A 19,233-nucleotide genomic window follows, 5' to 3' on the forward strand; every position below is an offset into this window, starting at 1 on the left:
AAGCTCTAAATATCATAAAATGACTTGTGCACTATATTCCAAGCCATGCAATAGCTAAAATTAAGGTATATATTATAGTATAGCCTATATATGCATGGTCACAAAATCATTTTACACGCTTTTGTGTCTCGTGGACAATGTATAGAACAAAGGAATAAGACTATGATGCACAGCAATGCCTCTCTCTCCCTTTCCATAAACTGTGCTAGGCACTTCTCCTTGATCTGATTTATAGGCCTAGTCGCCTATGGCATGATGGACCAACTTGAATTAATATGCATTTGCTTATGGCTTCCTGTGATAAATTAATACTAGGGGAGACAATAGAGGTCACAGGGGAGTCTGTGTTTAGGCACAGTCACTACTGTCTCTGTTTGCTGCTCTGCGCATTCCATAATCCCTCACTATGATGAAAAGGAAAGTCTCACGCAGAGGGATTTACAGGCTGTGTTTACAATGTGATTATACTGACTGCTGTCAGGGAGGGTTCTCTTGTGGTCTTAATAAAGTAATAGGAATGCCTGATGTGGTTTTTTTTTTTCCCATGACTATTCGCATACGGTTTTAAGGGTATTTGTTTTCTCCAGATGGTGAACTTGACAAAGGATTTGTTTTGGAAGACTGGAACCACAGTGTTTTGGTTGTTAATGATATAATAAATCAGAGATTTTTTCACTTGCCTGATCTTAGCTTTGTCTAATCAAATAAAATGGTCCTGAGATTCTTATTCTGAGCCATTATGGTAACACTATTTGTCGTGGTGGTCGTATACTTCCTCATTAGAGCAGAGCTGCTTGTTTTGCAGGTTCGCAGGTCATATTATTGGCCAGCCTATGACAAGGGTCCAGTCCTGGGAGGAGATCCTTAATGACGAAATGCCCCTCTGGATCATCACAGCAACTACGTGGAAACCAACCATGCATCACCTGAGTTCCTGCCCTGGAGGGAACAGATAATACTTAATCTAGCCAATCTCATTATGGCTGTCCATGTTTTACTGGCTCCGCTGATATAGCTGAATTTTCTTTCGCTTGGGACACTTGCCTTACTTATGATGAAAAAGTGTCCACCTAATATTTTATTTCTCCCCCTCCCCAAAATACAGGACTATGTCTGGAGGTTATTAACTGCTTTAATTCCTAATGATGTCTGACAGGTGCTCTTCTTGGTGAGATTAAGGACTGGATGGGTTAATGATGGGATTGGCGAGATTGTCATAACTCACAATAGGACCATTAAAGTGATATTACGAAGAGGGCTGCTGCTGATATGTGTTTAACTCTGGCAAGGTGGCACCAGGCAATCTATCAATTTTTTTTTTTTCTTTATGTGATTTTCTCGCCTGTAGGGCCCAGTCTTAGATGTGTGAGGAATGTCAAATAATGCTGGCCATGAAAATCGGAAGGCGAATAAGTGGAAATGAGATTGAGTGAAGGTAAAGGAAAAAAGTATAGAGCAAACATAGTTGTGAAAGATGTAACAATTTGCAGGCAAAGATCATTTTATATTTAAAAAAAATACTACTAGGAGTAGGAAAAGGTAGAAAACAGAATGAGAGAAGGTACAGGAAAGTATATAGGTAGAGAGAAAGGTATGACAGATGAGACATGCAAGGCAACGTGGATATACATAAAAAATAAGATACATATATTCCTTAAATAACTATATATATATATAATTATTATTATTTATTTTTTTAAAGGTTGTTCCAGCAAATCTTCAAAATCATTTGCTGAGGGGATTTTATATCTCTTTGTTTTGTTTTCCTATATGGATAAAACTGGACAAAGACATTTTCGTCCTCTAAGGGACCATCAATCATCTCCAAGTATCTAAGATACCACAATGGTGAACCAGTGAAGCCATCCAAGCTGAGAGCCTTTGCACTGCAATACTGCCCTCTGTTGGCAGATACATTTCCTTTGGTACAAAAGAACAAAGGAAACCACACATAAAAAGGTACACAAAGGAAATTAAGGAATATGTACAACACCTGATAGGTAGTGATCAAAGTCAACCTTAAAGACAGCACTTATGTTTTTGGTACTACTTTCTCCTTGACCTTTTCTCTGTGGATACTCTTTGACATTGAAAAAAATTATTTTATTTTTGAATTGGTGTCATGAGTACATTTCAAATGACTTTAGCTAATCATTACCATTCAAAAGCAAGAAAAACAGTAAAATGATTGTTATCATAATGATTATTATATGTGTGGGAGATTTTGGACCATATGCATTTAAGTGACATCATGGAGGTAATCCACATTGGAAACCACTCTGACTGTGCAGGGCAATGCAAATCATATGACACTCAAGCCACATTAAAGCCATTTTAACCAGCTATGTTATATCCAAACCACACCCATCTCACCTGTTCAAGTCTCTTCCACTCTTTCCCTCTCATTCTGTCTCTTTTCCATCTCTGTCTATCCACTTAACAGCTCACTCAACATTACATCTATTAGTGCGCTTTGGATCGAAACAGGTGAGTTGCTTTTACATAAGCGAAACAAAATTGGATTCAAATGGATTTAAGCAGCTTAAGTGTTTATATATTACATGTCTGGTGTGTGTGTGTGTGTTTGAAAACAATCAAACTATGAAATGCAGCTCTGAATCTTATTTATGTTTATTGCTTCATTACAGAATAAAATGGGCTGCTTCACATTTGTCAAAGTTGTGATGGTTGTGTTTAACTTGCTTATCTGCGTAAGTATGCTTTATTTTCTCATTAAATGTTTACATTTGAGTGCGGGGAGAGGGGTGTTTAGAAGAATAATTGCATTTCTTTATTCATTGACTGAGACTTTTATGTGGGGTGTAAAGAATGAAATAGATTCAGCCTGCCTCCGAATGAGCAATAAATAATTTATACTCTTCTCTTTACAACAAAAGCACACAGTCTACACATAAATTGAACTAATGCAAACCGATAACACGAATCCATTAGAAAATATTTCATTGCTCCATGGTGAAGTCTTGATGATCACAATCAAAGTGTGAATGTAAGGCAGCCACACTTGCTCACATTCAACAATTTTCATCTCATTATTGTTCACAGCCACTTTGTTTGAGAGTTAAAGCCTGCAAGTGCCTGAAATGATGGGTATGCTGGGTTGCTTGGTGGGACAGGAGGTTTTTAAGGCTGTAGATACTGGAACAAGTGAAAGCTTACATAATAGTGTGCAATATTTCATTCAAAGCATTGCTAGAACAGCATACTGTTGGTTTCTATCTGGTGAACAATTTATCTGATCTACAACTGACGTATCAGTCTTAATACTTGTCAAGACTTGTCAAGACTTACATGTGTTGTACCGAATAAGAGGTCAAGGTTTTCTGCAAATAATTAATTCTATGTCAATTAAAAGCAGAAAAAAAAAGAGAAATGTATAACTGTGCTTTCTGTCAGAATTCAACATACAGTAAATCAATCAGTTAGTTAATTAGTCTTAAACGTACAGTATGGAATTTTTCGCCACTAGGGCTCGCTAACTTATTTACAATAACAAAGGCGTAGTTTGATGATGCAACATTTGCTAAGAATTATGGATCTTGTCGTCAACGTCAAGCCGACCGATCTAATCTATGGATCTAATAATGTTTATGGATGACTGAATACATCGATGCTTTTATCATGACTGTGATATGAAGCAGTTCGGGATTGCTAAGAGACAGCTATCAGCTCCACACGCGACGCGATATGGACATTTCATTCTACTGAACTAACGTTACACGCGAGTGCAGAATTACTACTCACAGTCACAGGTCAGTTTATTAGACAAATTAAACTTGTGAGGTAACGCAGCGTTGTTTCACTTGGTCTAACATTACACTATCACACTAAACTGCATTTGAATGTGTTGAAATGTATGTGTTAGTTTGTCTGTATGAGACTAGCAGTAAGCTAGCTAGATCAACATTAGAATAACATACAGATCATATTCTAACATTTCATCATGTTGAGCTATATAACATTGATTAGTTTTATGTAAATGTGCTCACCTGTTTAATAAAGAACATGTAGAAGCGGTCGAAGTCTCGGACGTGGAGCTCTCGTTTATATACTGTCTATGGGAGCTCTAGGCATCTCGAAAACACCGCGCTGATATTGATTCTCGTTTTAGTTCTCCTCTTGTATCCAAAGTCTGCTTGCCATGGTCCATAATGTTTGAACGAAACAACAACAGCGTGCAAATAGACATTGCGAACTACCGTCAGTCGCTTTGGTTACTATCAGAGGGCTCTGGTTCATAGCTCTGGTTACCATGGCAGTACAAGCGGAAACCAGGGACAACGCGGATATGACGCCATTGACTGCGACAAAACGGAAATAAAGAAACGTGCCGTGTCTAAAAATTAAATTAAAATTTCTCCTGGTTTGAAAGTTGTTGGAAACAGTCAGGATAATGTAAGTATACAACTAAAAAAAATATATAACATAGATATAGTGATTTTTGCTATTTTTAAAGCAAAAAAAGTTACATATTGTGGCTTTAAGTCTGACATAGTGATTCAAAAGCAATGGTTGGTCAACAATAGATAAACAAAGTATTTTTCACAAACTAGAATCTTGTTTTGTTTTACTATGTGTCCACTGATTATGGAGTGCATTCAGTAATGCTGTGCGCATTGGCATTATGTGAAATGTTTATTTCCTGCATTAAATATTTAAGGCCCGTTTTCACACGAAGGACAATAACTATGATGATAACTATAAAGTTTTAATAATCATTCTAAATCTATGGAAGTTGTAAAGTCCACACCACAGTTATAACTGTATCATTTAAAAAAAAAACTTTCAGAACTTTTTTTTTTCAACTAATGAACAATAAAAAAAACCATTGACAGCCAATCGGAATCCTTTCATCTGATGCTTGAGTATTTAATACAGCCGATTATATAACTGCAGCGGGTGTTTATTATAAACAGAATATTATCGTTTTTGATGTGAACTGGCCTGTACTGTCAAATATGTTGCAAATAATGCAGATGATAACCATATTTTACGTCATTAAAAGACTTTCTGCTAAATATGAATCAGACCCAGAAGAATGCCAAATTATGTTCAAGTTTTTGGAGGTTTAGAGTTGATTGCTATATAGGGGTATTTGCACCCTATGGGGCGAGGCTTTATGTATGCAGCCTGAACAACCACTAAATGCATTTACATTTGGCTAAGTTGAGTCTGAAACCACCTCTTGAGCTATGTTCGGATTCAAGAGGCTGTAGATGCCTCTAATTTATTTATCCATTTCATTGAAATTTCCATTGAAATGTATCCATTTCAAATGCATCTTGGAGGGTATTTGCACTCAAGCGTTATATGATAGGATAGCTATCAATAAAATCAGTGATATCAATAAAAACATATGAAGTGTCTAAGTGCAAATACTCCCATAGAATATTACTTAAAGTCCCCCTGTGCTGTGGTGAAAATCACACTTTTAATATTGTTTATTGGTCTATGTGGTGTTTTTAATATGCTTTGAGACAAACCATGTGCAAATTCATTCAACACCATTGCTGAGTATTTTCTCTTTAAAACTCCAGTGAATCAAAGACAGTCTCAAAAAATGCGGTTTGAAATTGCTGGTGTTTCTGACGTCACAAACTACCATGTAACCAATCACGTCAACGTGTGATCGACACAGGTGGGCTAGAGCGGGGCTAGTTTGCATATTCATAGAACCGCGTATACTAATTGAGGCAAGGGTGTAGTTACATTCACGCTATTATAAGGCTTTTTTTTTTTTTTTTACAAGGAAAAAAAAGTTTAAATATGTCATTTTGGTGATCAAAGATGAGTTTTAAGAGAGAAACTTATTGACTACAGGGTGACTTTAAATAGTTACAACAACTGATTTTGATTTCTGTTGTTGGGTAAAATATGAGCCAAGACGCTTCAACAAAGCAACGACTCATATTGATACAACTAAATTAAGGGTTCTTATATTCAAAATATTTGACTTATTTTGTCTTCCATTCAGCAAGACTGAATATGGTCTTTTTTTCAATCCCCTGTACAGTGGTCTTCATAAATCCCACTGTAATACCATGGAAATCCAACTTATTTTCCTCACCTTCCATGCAGTGTGCCAATTCCTTTGCTTAGTATACCCTTACACACAATCTTATTTCCATGTAATCTCTCCAGGTGCATCTTCCTTTGACGTGCCATTTCCAACATTAAGCCATGCATGGTAGCATTTTATCAAAGCATTACTCACAAAAAACAAAACAATAAAAACAGCAGTAATAATTATAGCAGAAAGAGAGAAACTTTGAAGAAAAGAAGTTGAAGGTAATATACCTGTCACATTCTATTTGCTTAGAGATGTGGCCATTATCAAAAGCTGACAATTAAACTGCTAAAACACAATTCCCAAAGCTCCATGAGCTCAAACGGGAAATGATAAAAATGAAAAAAAATATTGTCATGCGGAAAAAATAAACATTGACAGGAAGGTGTATTGAGTGTTTCATGTTCAGCTGTCAGCCAGCTGAGTTAGATGTGAACGGCCCTGACAGACGTGATTGAGTCTGACAGAACATATCAGGTTTCAGAGTTGGTTATGGCACACACTGTGAATTAACATACTGACACCAATCCACTCATTAACCCAAACCACCCCCAAATGTGTTCTGGGGCTTAGACCTTTTGAGATCTGATTGGATGGTATTATTCTGCTTGGAGACATCACTTGAAATAGGCAGAGTCGATAAATAAAGCTCTTCTACGTCTCACAGTTAAATGAGGCAACCGTGGTATTGATACATCAGAAGACACCGAATGACAAAAAACACTGTTTCCATCATTACCAGGAGATCCATGCCATAAACAGACCTGGTTATGTGTCAGACATATTGTCTGTGAAGAGTCCTGGAAGTGACATAAATGAGCAGTCGAGCACCTAATCCTGCAGGCTTGTGGCCATTAAGGGTACCCTTTGGTTTTCTATTGAGCCATTGCCGTTGTTGAATGACCTACCTCTATGGCAGAACACACATAACTCAGGTACACTCTGGCAATAATGGGAAATCCATGCAGGGCCTCTTATCGTACAACGTAATGGTGAGAATAAAAGGTCATGGGAAAATGCAAACGATAAAGAAGCCGAATCCAAATGACTATAACTGATACATGCCTCTGGTCATAAAGCTTTTGTGTGAACTAAAGCTTATAGCAAAACAACTTGAGCATGAGGTATGGTTATGTTTCATGAACTAAAATATGAGTTACATATACGTCACTTAGTATCAGATTTCAATTTGTATACAGCTAGTCACATTACTGTCCTTGCATTTCTTTTAAGATATTTTCATAAATCATTTACTCTATTTTGAAGACTACATGATTACTGTGATTAACAACAACAAAAAGACACTTACCCAGTAAATCACCTTACCCTGGTCTGTATTTGATACCCCATTATAAACATCAAAAAGCATGATTGACACTTAAAAAGACACATGAAGTTGCTGTCACATGTCCTCTTCAGTGCCAAAACTCCGCTCAGTGCTGCCCAAAACGCTAGTACGCTACAACGCCTCTGCTTTGGTGTGTGTCTGTAGCCAGTGGGTTTAATCTGTCTTTTTCAGCACACGGGCAATATAATCATCATATACAGTACACATGCAATTACAGTTGGGAAGAAGCAAGCTTTGTTTCCAGATCCCCAGAGTAAAGATAAAGCGTCAATTTACTTAACTTTTGTAAACAGCCAGTCTGTTCATAATGAAAGTGTCCAAACTGCAGTATTTAACATTTACAACAACTACAAAGTTTTCTATTAAAATGCAATGGTGTACGGAGGTAAAAATTTGTTTGTTTTTTTATTCTTTTTTTTGACAGCTGGCAGGGATGTGTATGGCAACTGCAGGGATATGGGTGACTGTGATGAATGATTCCTTCATGGACGTTTTACCACCCTTTACTGATCAGTACCTGAGTCATGTCAATGTGGGAATGTTCAGCATCACTATTGGAGCAGTTATGACTCTACTCGGAATGCTGGGGTGCTGCGGAGCTCAGAAAGAGAGCAAATGCCTTCTTATAATGGTAAATATCAATCATTTTATAATACAAATATATAATATCTTAGTATAAAAGTGCCATATGAATATAATGTTTTTACGTTAGTTTTGTTTGTATGTTCACTCTCTTCTGCTCTGTGCAACCAGTTCTTCTCCATCATCCTGATCATTTGCATTGCTGAGGCGGCAGCTGCAATAGTATCACTGGTTTATTCTTCATATGTGAGTCTTCCCCTAAACCACTGACCTCTCTGCCAAGCCTCCCATCCCCCCACTCACTGTTTGTCTCTCTTTTCATTTTAGCTGCATGTAAATTCCCATCATACTCTGGCCATCATTAAATTAGGGGGTTTGAAATGGCTCCAGCACATTCAGCCACTTAATAACTCCCAGATTGCCTCAGGCGCTATGCCAGCACTCTCACTTTGAGCAATTTATCGCACTACAATATTGACGTTTAGGCATTTTATATGCAAAACAGGCGATTTACATACAGAGCTTCACCCATTTAGTGAAATGTATAATAATTACAACAACTTTAAATGAGTTATGGAGGGTATGTTAAGAGAATAATGCCATTTAATTAAAAAACACAAAGGCCTTTTAGGGCAAATTAAAAAACTGAATTTTCCATTTAACAGACAGCAATCTCATTTAGTGCATTCGAATAGTTAAACCTATATATATATATATATATATATATATATATATATATATATATATATATATATATATATATATAATGTTTTTTTTTTCTGTGGTAAATAATATTTTAAAGCCACCTGATTCTTTTCATTCCCATCTGTGCTCTATTGATCTCTGTGAAGATTTTATGTATTTTTTTTTAACAGAAAATGTCTGTAACAAATTTAAATGGTTGTCTTATCAATTCTTGTTCTGATCAACCTCTAAATTCTACTCTTTCCTTTCAAACTTCCAGGCATGGAGGAAGTGGTCTATATTATTCAAAAATCTAAATCTACCACTTGTCAGTTGGATGCTATTCCAAAGTACTTGGTTAAAGCCTGCTTACCTTCTCTCTCTTCTCTGATTACTGATATCATACACACTTCGCTTGTTTATGGTATTGGTCCGTCTTCACTCAAAACCACTGTGATAACTTCTATACTTAAAAAAACTGGGGGCTGATTCAAGTAACTTGATAATTTTCGCCCCATTTCAAATCTACCGTTTCTTTCTAAAATACTGGAAAGGATTGTAGCAGCCTAGGTCTGGGATCATCTTTCTGATAATAGTTTGTATGAGCAATTTCAATTTCCGTCCATATCATAGTGTTGAGACTGCACTAGTTAAGATCTCTAATGACTTACTGTCAGCTGCAGGCTCTGGACTTTAGTCTATACTTATGCTCGATTTGAGTGCAGCATTTGATGCTATCTAGTATGGTACTGTTATTGGAGTCTATTGGAATCATACCCCCTTGACTTGGTTTCGATCTTATTTTGCAGGTCATACTCAATTTGTACAGCTGAAGCATATTAGATCAAAGACTTTATATGTCAATACTGGTGTTCAGCAGGGCTCCGTTTTGGGTCCTCTTTTATTCATTATTTATCTTTTACCCCTTGGAATATCTTTAGGAAATTCGGTATTCAATTCCATTGCTATGCCGATGACACCCAAATGTACCTGTCCTCCAAACCTACATCTACTTTTTCTCCATCTATCCTCTCAGATTGTTTAGCTGAGAGTGGTTTACATCAAATCTTCTTAAACTTAAAGGCAGTAAAACTGAAATTCTTCTTGTTGGTTTAAAACCAATCTGGTCAAATCTAAATGTTCCTCTGTGAATATTGATAATTTTCCAGTGTCTGTTTCGAAACAGGTTAAAAGTTTGGGTGTCATCTTTGACAGTACTTTATCATTCGAAGCACATATAAACATACAAAGTGTCATTCACTTTGCATGTCCACATACTGTATGTAATATTAATTGACTTTGTTCCGGCTCTTTCAGTAAAGAGCACTGCGATTCTTGTTCATGCTTTACTTACTTTTCAAATTGATTACTGTTACACTCTTTTTTATGGCCTACCTTCAAAGCTTCTCTACAAAATCCAGCTAGTACAGAATTCAGCTGCTCGAATTTTTTGCAGAACACATTACTCCCATATTACAACACTTGCAATGGCTCCCAGTTAAATATTGTATTGAGTTGAAAATCCTTCTTCTTACACACAGAACAAGGCACTCAATCTTGCCCCTTCATACTTATCTGACCTTATCTACACTTTTACTCGTACTTTAAGATCATCTTCTGCACTCACTCTTGTTGTCCCTCGAATTCACACTTCTATGGGGTTCCAAGCCTTTAGTCTTGCAGCTCCTTATTTATGGAACTTGTTGGCAGGATGTGCAAAACAATGAAAGTATTTTTGTTTTTAAATTTCGCCTTAAGATCCAATTTTTTAGACAGGCTTTTATGTGATTGCTTTTATGCTTGTCGTCCAGGCTGTAATAATGATTATTTGTTGTTTAATGTTGATTGTTTTACTGTGTTTATAAGGTTTCCTTGAGTGTAGGCGCCTATAAATAAAATGTATAATAATAATAATAATAAATTAATACAAAATTATTATTTAATATTCTAAGTTTAATTTAATAATTTTAAATACATTTTAAATCTAATCACTAATTAAATGACATTAACCATGTTAATTCAAGGTCAGATATTATTGCATACAAGATCATCAGGTTTTACACAACTTACCATTGATCCAACTAAACACTAATAAAAAAAAAAAAATACTAAGTGTAGTTTAGTTTCACGCGTTATGGTGTCATAATTTGTAATGAAAAAAAGTATCGCACTGTATATTTGGGGTGTTTGGTAATTGTGGATCAATTCCATTGGGATTTTAAATAGTCTTCTAGGCATTTATGCAAGCGTAGAATCAGTTTGTTCCTGAAACATCATTTATATAGCTATCTGGATGAAACATGGTACTTCATCAACAAGCCAGAGCGGTTAATGCTACTGGGGAGTCACCAGAAAGGAAGAGTGCAGGACATTCTTGTGAGTTATACATCGACTAAATCATTTGGAGGAATGATTAAGCATGCAAATGCCCATTTAATGTGCTGTTTGTCACCATCACACGTTTATCCATTCATTCATTTATTTATTATCATGACAGAAGAAATTGGTGTTTTAATAATTCATGTGCAAGTCTTTGAGCAGCTGCTCCATTGTAGTTTCGATAAGAAATAGGCTTCACAAAATCATAAGAATCACACAGTATGGAACTGAATAGCATTACATGTTTACATTAACATGTAAAATTGTTATGGAATAAGCCAAATCGTTGTGGAGATTACGTTTTTTAATGTTCATTTGGTCAGAGCTGTTTATTGTGAGATCCAAAATGTAATCACTCCCATTTCAATAACATTTAGCTGATGTGGTGTCGTTTGGCAATAACATTTTCACTGTTTAAATTAAAGATTGTTATTATGATTAGAAAAAGCACATTCAATTAACGTTCTTATATTGCATTACTTTCAGTTGACGTTATAAAAGGAATTCTGTACCGTACGCACTGGTCTCAGATCAGCAATTAGCAATAGCTCCTTTGCCTTACAGTGCTTTGTCCTGTCTAGATTGTGAGGGAATTCCACCAGACATTGATGGATTATCTTAAATGGAATAACTCTACTGATCTGTGTAGCTTCCACTGCTTCATAGGTGGGAGGGGGAGCACTTTTAATCATGTTTTGTCTGCACATCCCCACAGGCATGCTGTGCTGAAGATCACTCTTGCTGACCCCACCTTTCCCAACAAACACACATACACAAGTAACACTTAGCAACAGAGTCCTTGTAACTAAAACTCATCTAGGTTTATTAATCAAATTCCAACTAATAAGACAAAAGGGAGAAAGTGAGGGAAGAGAGAGAGAACGATAAAGCAAATGCAATTATGCATCACAAAGATTTTACTTCACAAAGCATATGCAGCACCAATGCATTCACATTATTTTCCGAATAGTTATCACACATTCAGTTCTAAAAAAACGTTTATTCGGTTTTTTTTTTATGTATAAAACTTATGTTAAAACTTATGTTTTTATGTTAAAATTATGTAATGGTGTTCTTTATGCATCAAAGTGCACAGGAAATGCACACAGAATTATGTGCAAATGTGTTCTAATTCAATAGAAACTGTCCCAATATTTAGGTCTTAATCTTGCATGAGTAAAGTTGCTTCTACCGCTGGCTGACCTGTAACCCTATGCATTTCACATTTCAAACTTGTATGATATTTGACTTTGATAATGATTAATGTTCAAATCAGATGTTTAACATCTTACCAAAGTTTGATTTATAAATACATTACCAGTAAATATATCATGGTTTACTGATACATGACAATGTTACAAAATCAAACAAATGCGCTGACGTAAAAAAAAAAGTTAACACTTTAAAATAAGGTCCTATTAGTTAACAGTAGTTAATGCTTTAACTAACATTAACTAACATTGAGTAATACATTTGTTACATTATTTATTAATCTTTGTTAAATATAAATACAATCATTCATTTTTAATTCATGTCAGCTCAGGTGCATTGAATAATATGAATATTTTTTTATTTGAATAATGTATTAGTAAATGTTGAAATAACATTACATTTAATAAACGATTTAGATGTATTGTTAATTGTTAGTTTATTAACTAATTATTTATTTTAACAATTGTAACAATTTAACAAATGGAACCTTATTGCAAAGTATTTTTAATATGTTTTGTAAAGTGTATTGTAAAGCTTATTGTAAAAATAATATAAAATAATGTGAATGCAACTTTGACAGCCCTAATACTCATGCATTTAACATAATGCTTTCGCTATTAAATTACTAATGAATATAAATCTTTGATAGCCAAAAACATCAAAATATAAAGAAATAACCTTAAAATTATCACTAGCAAAAATAAAAATGCATTGCAGAGCAATGACTTTACTGAGCCTTTGTTTCATTTAGTCATGATAAATGTAATTGCTAGTGGCTTTGTGGAGACACATGGTGAAAGCAGTTTGCTGAAAAAAAAAAAAAAAAAGTACGAGTTTCTATTTCCTTCTGAATTGTCACGTGTGCCTTTTCATCTGTCCCTTTCTGTCTGTGATTTCGAAAGACTGAGACCATTCTAAGAGCGTGGGCCATGACAGAACTGAAGGAGCAGTATGGGAAAGATCAAATCCTCACGGACTTGTGGAACTCAACAATGACAACAGTAAGCCACAGCCAACCAAATGCATGCATAGATGAGTATTGATCTGTGCCTCAGGCTTTTCAGTATGTGGTCAAATAAGATGAATCCATCATGTCAAATTTCCTGGCCAAAAGTGCCATTAAAACCAGTATGGTGTAGTTGACAGTAGATGTGAAAATGAGCTTACTAAACAGACTGCCTCGAGTTTGACAGGCAAATGAAAACCCTTCAAGAGTTTTACAGATCAATAATCACACGTATAACATGGGAACATAGATATGTTAGCCTTACAAATCCATTTGTGAATATGGAACTGACTGTTAGTGCCCTTTCATTTTGTGTAACAGTTGCAGTGTTGTGGCTTCAGCAACTACATGGACTTCTCTGAATCCTACTACTATAAGCAGAATGGGTTCCTTTACCCTCCGACCTGTTGTGTAGGTCCTGAGCTCTTCCCCTGTGATGAGGACAATGCAAATTTCAGTAGTGTGGTGGTGAGAAACATGCAGTTCTATCAAATAATTCCACTGCAAAAGTTAGCAAAGAGTTTGGACATGTTTAAAGCTGCTAGTACAGTAGATGCTGAATTACCAGGGGTGTAGAAACTAGCTTCTTTTAGTTTTTTCAGCAAATAATAATCATCAGTAATTCGGCAATATTCTATATGTTTTTTATGCTGTGTGAAGAAAAATAATGTGTATAAATTGCCACGGTATAGTACTTGCTAATACATGAGCTTTTCTCCATATAAAAACATTCGCAAATGCATATGACCAGTCTGCAACATCGAAAAGATTACCTACCATACTGAAACTTTTCTCTACTTCAGCATGTTGAAAGGTTGGGTCATCCCAACTCTTTGGTTTCAAAATAATCTCTGGTTCCCAGTTGGAATTATGAAGTTGATAATTCTGATAGCAGCACTTCTTGGCACAATTGTTTTGAGCCAATCATCTGAGCCATAAGTAGCATAACTGATGCTGCTTTAAAGTGCACCTGGGAAACTCATACCTCAACATGCCATGTATTCAAGTCGAAAACATGACACTGAAGTAGCCAAGTAACTACAACTGAATTTGAAATTATGAAAATGAATGAAATACAGCAAGCAAAATGAAAATAACTTTTAAAATCAATCATTATAATTCACTACACACTTGCTGTTCTCTCAATATGCTCTACATAGATTCCAGAATCCAGAATCGGTCTGTCTTCGCCGGCCAAAAGTGGCCAGCGCAGACCACAACGATCTGCCCAGGTCTGTCGGTCCTGGGCGAGCCTCATCCAATTGTGTCCCAGATCTTGTCGTAGCGAGTCGCGCCATCGTGTTGCAGGGCGTCCGCGTGGCCGCTTAATATCGATCGGCAACCAGACGGTGACTTCGCGCGTCCATCTTTCGTCCGTCCGCCGCATCAGGTGCCCGGCCCAGCGCTTCTTGGCCTTGTTGGCCAGGTCCACCGCGTCGTCCACCCTGGTCATGGCCCGCAACTGCTCGTTGCGGACGTGGTCGGTCTGTTGGACCCCGATCATGCGGCGCTCGATTGCGCGTTCAGTCACGGCCAGCTTTAGCCGGTCGGCCGCCGTCATTGTCCAGGTCTCGGCCCCATAGAGCATGGCCGGCAGGACGGTGCTGTTGAATAGGGCAGCCCTGATGTCCGGGTCAATGGCTCTGTTGTTGGCCGTCTCGGCAATTGAGCCGAAGCTGACCCAGGCTGCTCGGCGTCGTCGTGCCAGTTCTCGGCCAATCTTATGGTCGGTGGTCAGCTCCTGGCCCAAGTAGATATAGCTATCTACTTGCTGGAGCTGATGCTGGTCGACATGGAGGGTGGTGTCGGCCACCTGATCGTTGCGCATCCACTTAGTTTTGGCCAGATTGATTTTGAGGCCGAACCGGGCACCAGCCTGGTTGAGCTGGTCAAGCCGCGGCTGTACATCGACCGCCGAACAGCCTATCAGCACGATGTCATCGGCAAAGCGCAGGTGATTGAGCCAGCGGCCGTTGATCTTGATGCCGACCTCGTCCCAGTTGAGCTGCCGGAAAATTTGCTCGAGACAGGCGGTGAAAAGCTTGGGCGAGATGGTGTCTCCCTGCTTGACCCCGCGGCCGACCTTGATATTAAGCGGCCGGTCGAACAGGGTGATGGTGGTAGCGCAGTTGCTATTCAGCTCCTGCAGCAGGGCCACGTACTCGTCACCGATGCCTTGTTGTTGGAGGGCGAGCAACACGGCGTTAATCTCGACCGAGTCGAAGGCCTTCTCATAGTCGACGAAAGCCAGGACCAGCGGCATCTTGTACTCCCTGGTCCGCTCGAGCAGCTGGTTCAGCACCTGCAAATGGTCCATGGTGCTAAAGCCAGATCTAAATCCGGCCTGCTCGACGGGTTGTTGTTCGTCTAGCTGTTTGGCCAACCGGTTGAGCAGCACCTTAGTGAAGATCTTGTACACGGCCGACAACAATGTGATCGGCCGGTAGTTGCTGAGCAGCTCGCGGTCGCCCTTCTTGAACAGCAGTACTGTCTTGGCCGTCTTCCACTGTTTGGGGATTTGACATTGTGCCATGTAGCGGCTGAATCGGGCCGCCATGGCCATCCAAAGTGAGTGGCCGCCGGCTTTGAGTAGCTCGATCTCAACGCCGTCCAGGCCAGGCGCCCGGTCTGCCTGTGCCTGTTCGACTGCATGTCGGACCTCACTTTCCAGTACTGGCAAAAAGGACGGCAGCTGGTCGAGCTGAAGGTTAGGTGGGGGGATGGGGACCTTGCTGGCGAATAAGTCACTGTAGAAGCGCCTGCACTCGGCCTCAATACCGGACCGAGTCCTGATCGTCCGCCTGTCTACAGTCTTCAGTGCTGGTATTTGGCCGCGCTGCTGTTGCATTGCCCGCCTACACTTTTTCAGGCTCTTGCGGTCCTCGGCTGTTACCAGCAGGCGCCTCTGTCTATATTGATCGAGGTCGGTCTTGAGCTGCTGCCGGATCTGCTTGCACAGCAGGCCGTACTCGACGTGTGTGGGTCCGTCAGCGCGCATCTGCCGCCGCCTCTGCATCAGGGCCTTGGTGGCGTCCGAAATTCGGCTGGCCCGGCTGTTGGTCGGCACTGCGGCTGCATCGCGGCTTGACTTGAGCAGGCCAATGAAATGGTCGTAGTCCTGGTCGATGTCCGTTTCAAGCTGGGCCCAGTTAGTGTGGTCAATCAGAGTGTGGAAAACGGCCGGATCAGTGGTGACCGGCTGCTTTGCCCGGTTGCTGGCTGCCAGTGCACGCTTTTCGGTCCTGCCGTTGATGACCAGCTTGGCCCTTACCGGCCGATGGTCGCTGCCCGTGTCAAAGAACTTGCGGCCGATGACAGCGACGTCCTGCAGGATGCGGCGGTGGCTGCAGAGGACATAGTCGATCTCGTTGGTTGTCTCTCCATTGGGGGACATCCATGTCCATCGGCGACCAGGGCGCTTTTTGAATAGACTGTTGCCAATGAACAGCCGGTTGGTCTCGGCCATTGCAACCAGTCGCTCACCCGGTCCGTTCCTGTTGCCGCAGCCGAACGGGCCGACAAAGCGTTCGCCATCCAACCCCTTGCCCACCTTGGCGTTGAAATCGCCCATCAGGACGAGGTAGGTGGCACGGGGGGTAGTGGCTGCCTCGACGGCCTCGTAGAACTGCTCAAGCACATCCTCCTCTTGCTCGGCCGCAGCTGCTGCTGTTGGTGCATATATCTGTACGATCCGGATGGTGGTTTTATTGTGCAGGCGCAGGGTGAGCACGCCTACTCGGGGGTTGGTCACGTCGACCAGGTCAATCATCGGCGACCATCGTTTGGATACAATGAAGCCGACGCCACCGACAGGCCGCGTCTCTTCCCTGGCGCCCAAGATGACCGTCCTGCCGTCGTCATAGCGCACGTGCAGCGGCTCCCGGCGCTTGGTCTCGCACAGCCCTAGCACGTCGCAGCGGATGCTGTTCAAACCTTCCAGGATGGCAGCCAGGTTTGCCTCACTCGATACAGTCCTGGCGTTGAAGGTAGCAATGTCGAGCGCCATGGTGTTAATAGTCCGGTCCTTTAGTCGGTTCCCAGATGGCGGCCTGGTACCTGAGATTCTTAGCAGCCTCTCGTCCCTGGCCGGATCGTTCCGCCGCCGTAGAACGGGCACAGGGGCGTGCAGGGTACTGAGGCCCTTGTTTGTCGTTGTCGTTGCAGTTGGGTTCAGACCTCGGCTTGCAAGGCCACTAGGTCTGTGCCCTCGTCCTTAGCCAGGCGTCTGTCATCTTCTCAGCATGGTTTAACCTACCAGGAATTTACTTCCCGCTGTGTATCGATGACAGACTCCTGTTTCACCCCCCCGCCACGGTGAGGCGGACGAATAGGACTTGGGGGGGCAAGATTAAAGATCATATTTTTAATGTAAGAGTGGCCATGGCCATTTTTTTAGTAAACTGAAACTGTAAACGGGTACTTCTTGTCACATTATTTTTATTTATTATCGCAATTATATTATTATTATGTTTCTGCAATGTTTCAAATCGACACGACCAAATTCATAACTCTGCAACTTGTGTATCATCTAAAATTTTAAGTTTCCCACTCTTAAATACAACTTCTCTCGGCCATCCGTGCACTCGGAACTCGTAATCACGATATTTCTGAGCTTACTTGAAGGACTCATTAGTCCTGAACACTGTAAAAAAAAATTACATCGCCAAGTCAAAAATTTCAAGTGACCGATAACATCTACATTTTTCAATTAGTGTGACGCATTATTTCTCATTGAGCCAATGTTAACAGACTATTGCAACAAGAATTTCACTTGGGCCAATTGAAAAATTTAGATCTTATCGGTCACTTGAAATTTTGGATTTGGGAGGGTTAGAAATTTTTTACAGTGAATTTGAAACCGGATTCTAGCATATTCTTAGTTCTGTACCAGAAATAGATGGTAGTAGAAATAATAAGAGTAGTATGTGGTTCAGAAATCAACCAGTCACTAACAGGAAAATGTCATGATGACAGCTCTGATTGGCTGAAGGCATCATAACCAACTATGGCTAGTGCAGGAATTACTAGGCGAATGTATTCTTATTAATATTCATGAGCCAAGCTGATAAGGTATAAATGTGACCCCCACCCCACCACTGTTTAGATCGTTCTGACGCCCCTGTGTAATACAGCAGTGCGTTTATGTGATTTGGGCCCTTTCATCTGATATTGGTTTCTCTTTCCAGGGCTGTTTTAAACAAATTGTTAAGGTCACCCGGAGGAACGTTGACATTGCGGGAGGAATAGCTGCTGGAGTCACAGCCATTGAGGTAAACACAACACATCCATCATGCTGTTACAATAACAAATGTATTGAAAGAAGTGTATTGGGTTTATGTAGGTAGTTTAGCAGCTCTCAGGATTTGACTATAGCCTTTATCATGATTTGTTAAGCCTAGTTTGGTATACAGAACAATTTACCACCTTGCATGTCCAGCAAAAGGTGTAGCGAGGGGCATTATTATCTTCACAGTTTCCAAAATGCATTTAAATGTCCTTATGCATGTTATAGGCACTTCAATCATATGCCACAGACACATTATTTACCTACAATTGACAATGTATTTTGTTTTCTAGTTGGCAGCGATGGGGGTGTCTATGTATCTCTATTGCTACCTGGACAAAAAAGCAGCCTAAAAGTCTCATCTTACTTGTTTACAATTATGTATATGCATTTTGTTTATGCCATAAACTGGACAAGCTTTAGATAATAATTTAACTGTAGATATTAGTCCACTATTTATTGTAAGATTACAAGGATATTATGAAATTGTCTGTAATTATATTTTGAATTTGACAAGTAATCTTTCCTTTTTTTCTGAGCATGTAATGTAATGCAAAATAATAAAATAAATGCTTTGCTGTATTGCCTTTGTAAGAGAAAGTAATTTGTTAACCAGAGATCAAGTTCATTTACATAGAGAAGCAATAATTGTT

At 39.6% G+C, this 19,233-nt stretch overlaps 1 protein-coding gene across 2 annotated transcripts; it reads left to right on the forward strand.

Annotated features, from left to right (window-relative positions):
• Positions 1–2,378: 2,378 nt before the first annotated feature.
• tspan1 (tetraspanin 1) lies at positions 2,379–19,189 on the forward strand. Of its 2 annotated transcripts, XM_082189872.1 has the most exons (8): positions 2,379–2,487; positions 2,649–2,711; positions 7,858–8,064; positions 8,187–8,261; positions 13,193–13,291; positions 13,618–13,764; positions 18,483–18,566; positions 18,874–19,188. In XM_082189872.1, the coding sequence occupies exons 2-8, from the start codon at positions 2,655–2,657 to the stop codon at positions 18,931–18,933; spliced, it is 729 nt and encodes a 242-aa protein (XP_082045998.1). In that variant the 5' UTR covers positions 2,379–2,487; positions 2,649–2,654; the 3' UTR covers positions 18,934–19,188. The 2 variants fall into 2 exon arrangements, with proteins under 2 accessions (XP_082045998.1, XP_082045999.1); XM_082189873.1 differs by lacking the exon at positions 8,187–8,261 and having other exon boundaries at positions 18,874–19,189.
• Positions 19,190–19,233: the final 44 nt, after the last annotated feature.

This window comes from Leuciscus leuciscus (genome assembly GCF_965113295.1).
Source record: "Leuciscus leuciscus genome assembly, chromosome: 14".
NCBI classification, from domain to species: Eukaryota; Metazoa; Chordata; class Actinopteri; order Cypriniformes; family Leuciscidae; genus Leuciscus; species Leuciscus leuciscus.

Excerpts from the sequence above, each read along its gene's own strand:
- tspan1 (XM_082189872.1), top strand. The coding sequence starts at position 2,655 with ATGGGCTGCTTCACATTTGTCAAAGTTGTGATGGTTGTGTTTAACTTG. Across the intron at positions 8,065-8,186 it reads GCAAATGCCTTCTTATAATG|TTCTTCTCCATCATCCTGAT; the intron begins GTAAATATCAAT and ends CTGTGCAACCAG. Across the intron at positions 8,262-13,192 it reads CACTGGTTTATTCTTCATAT|ACTGAGACCATTCTAAGAGC; the intron begins GTGAGTCTTCCC and ends TGATTTCGAAAG.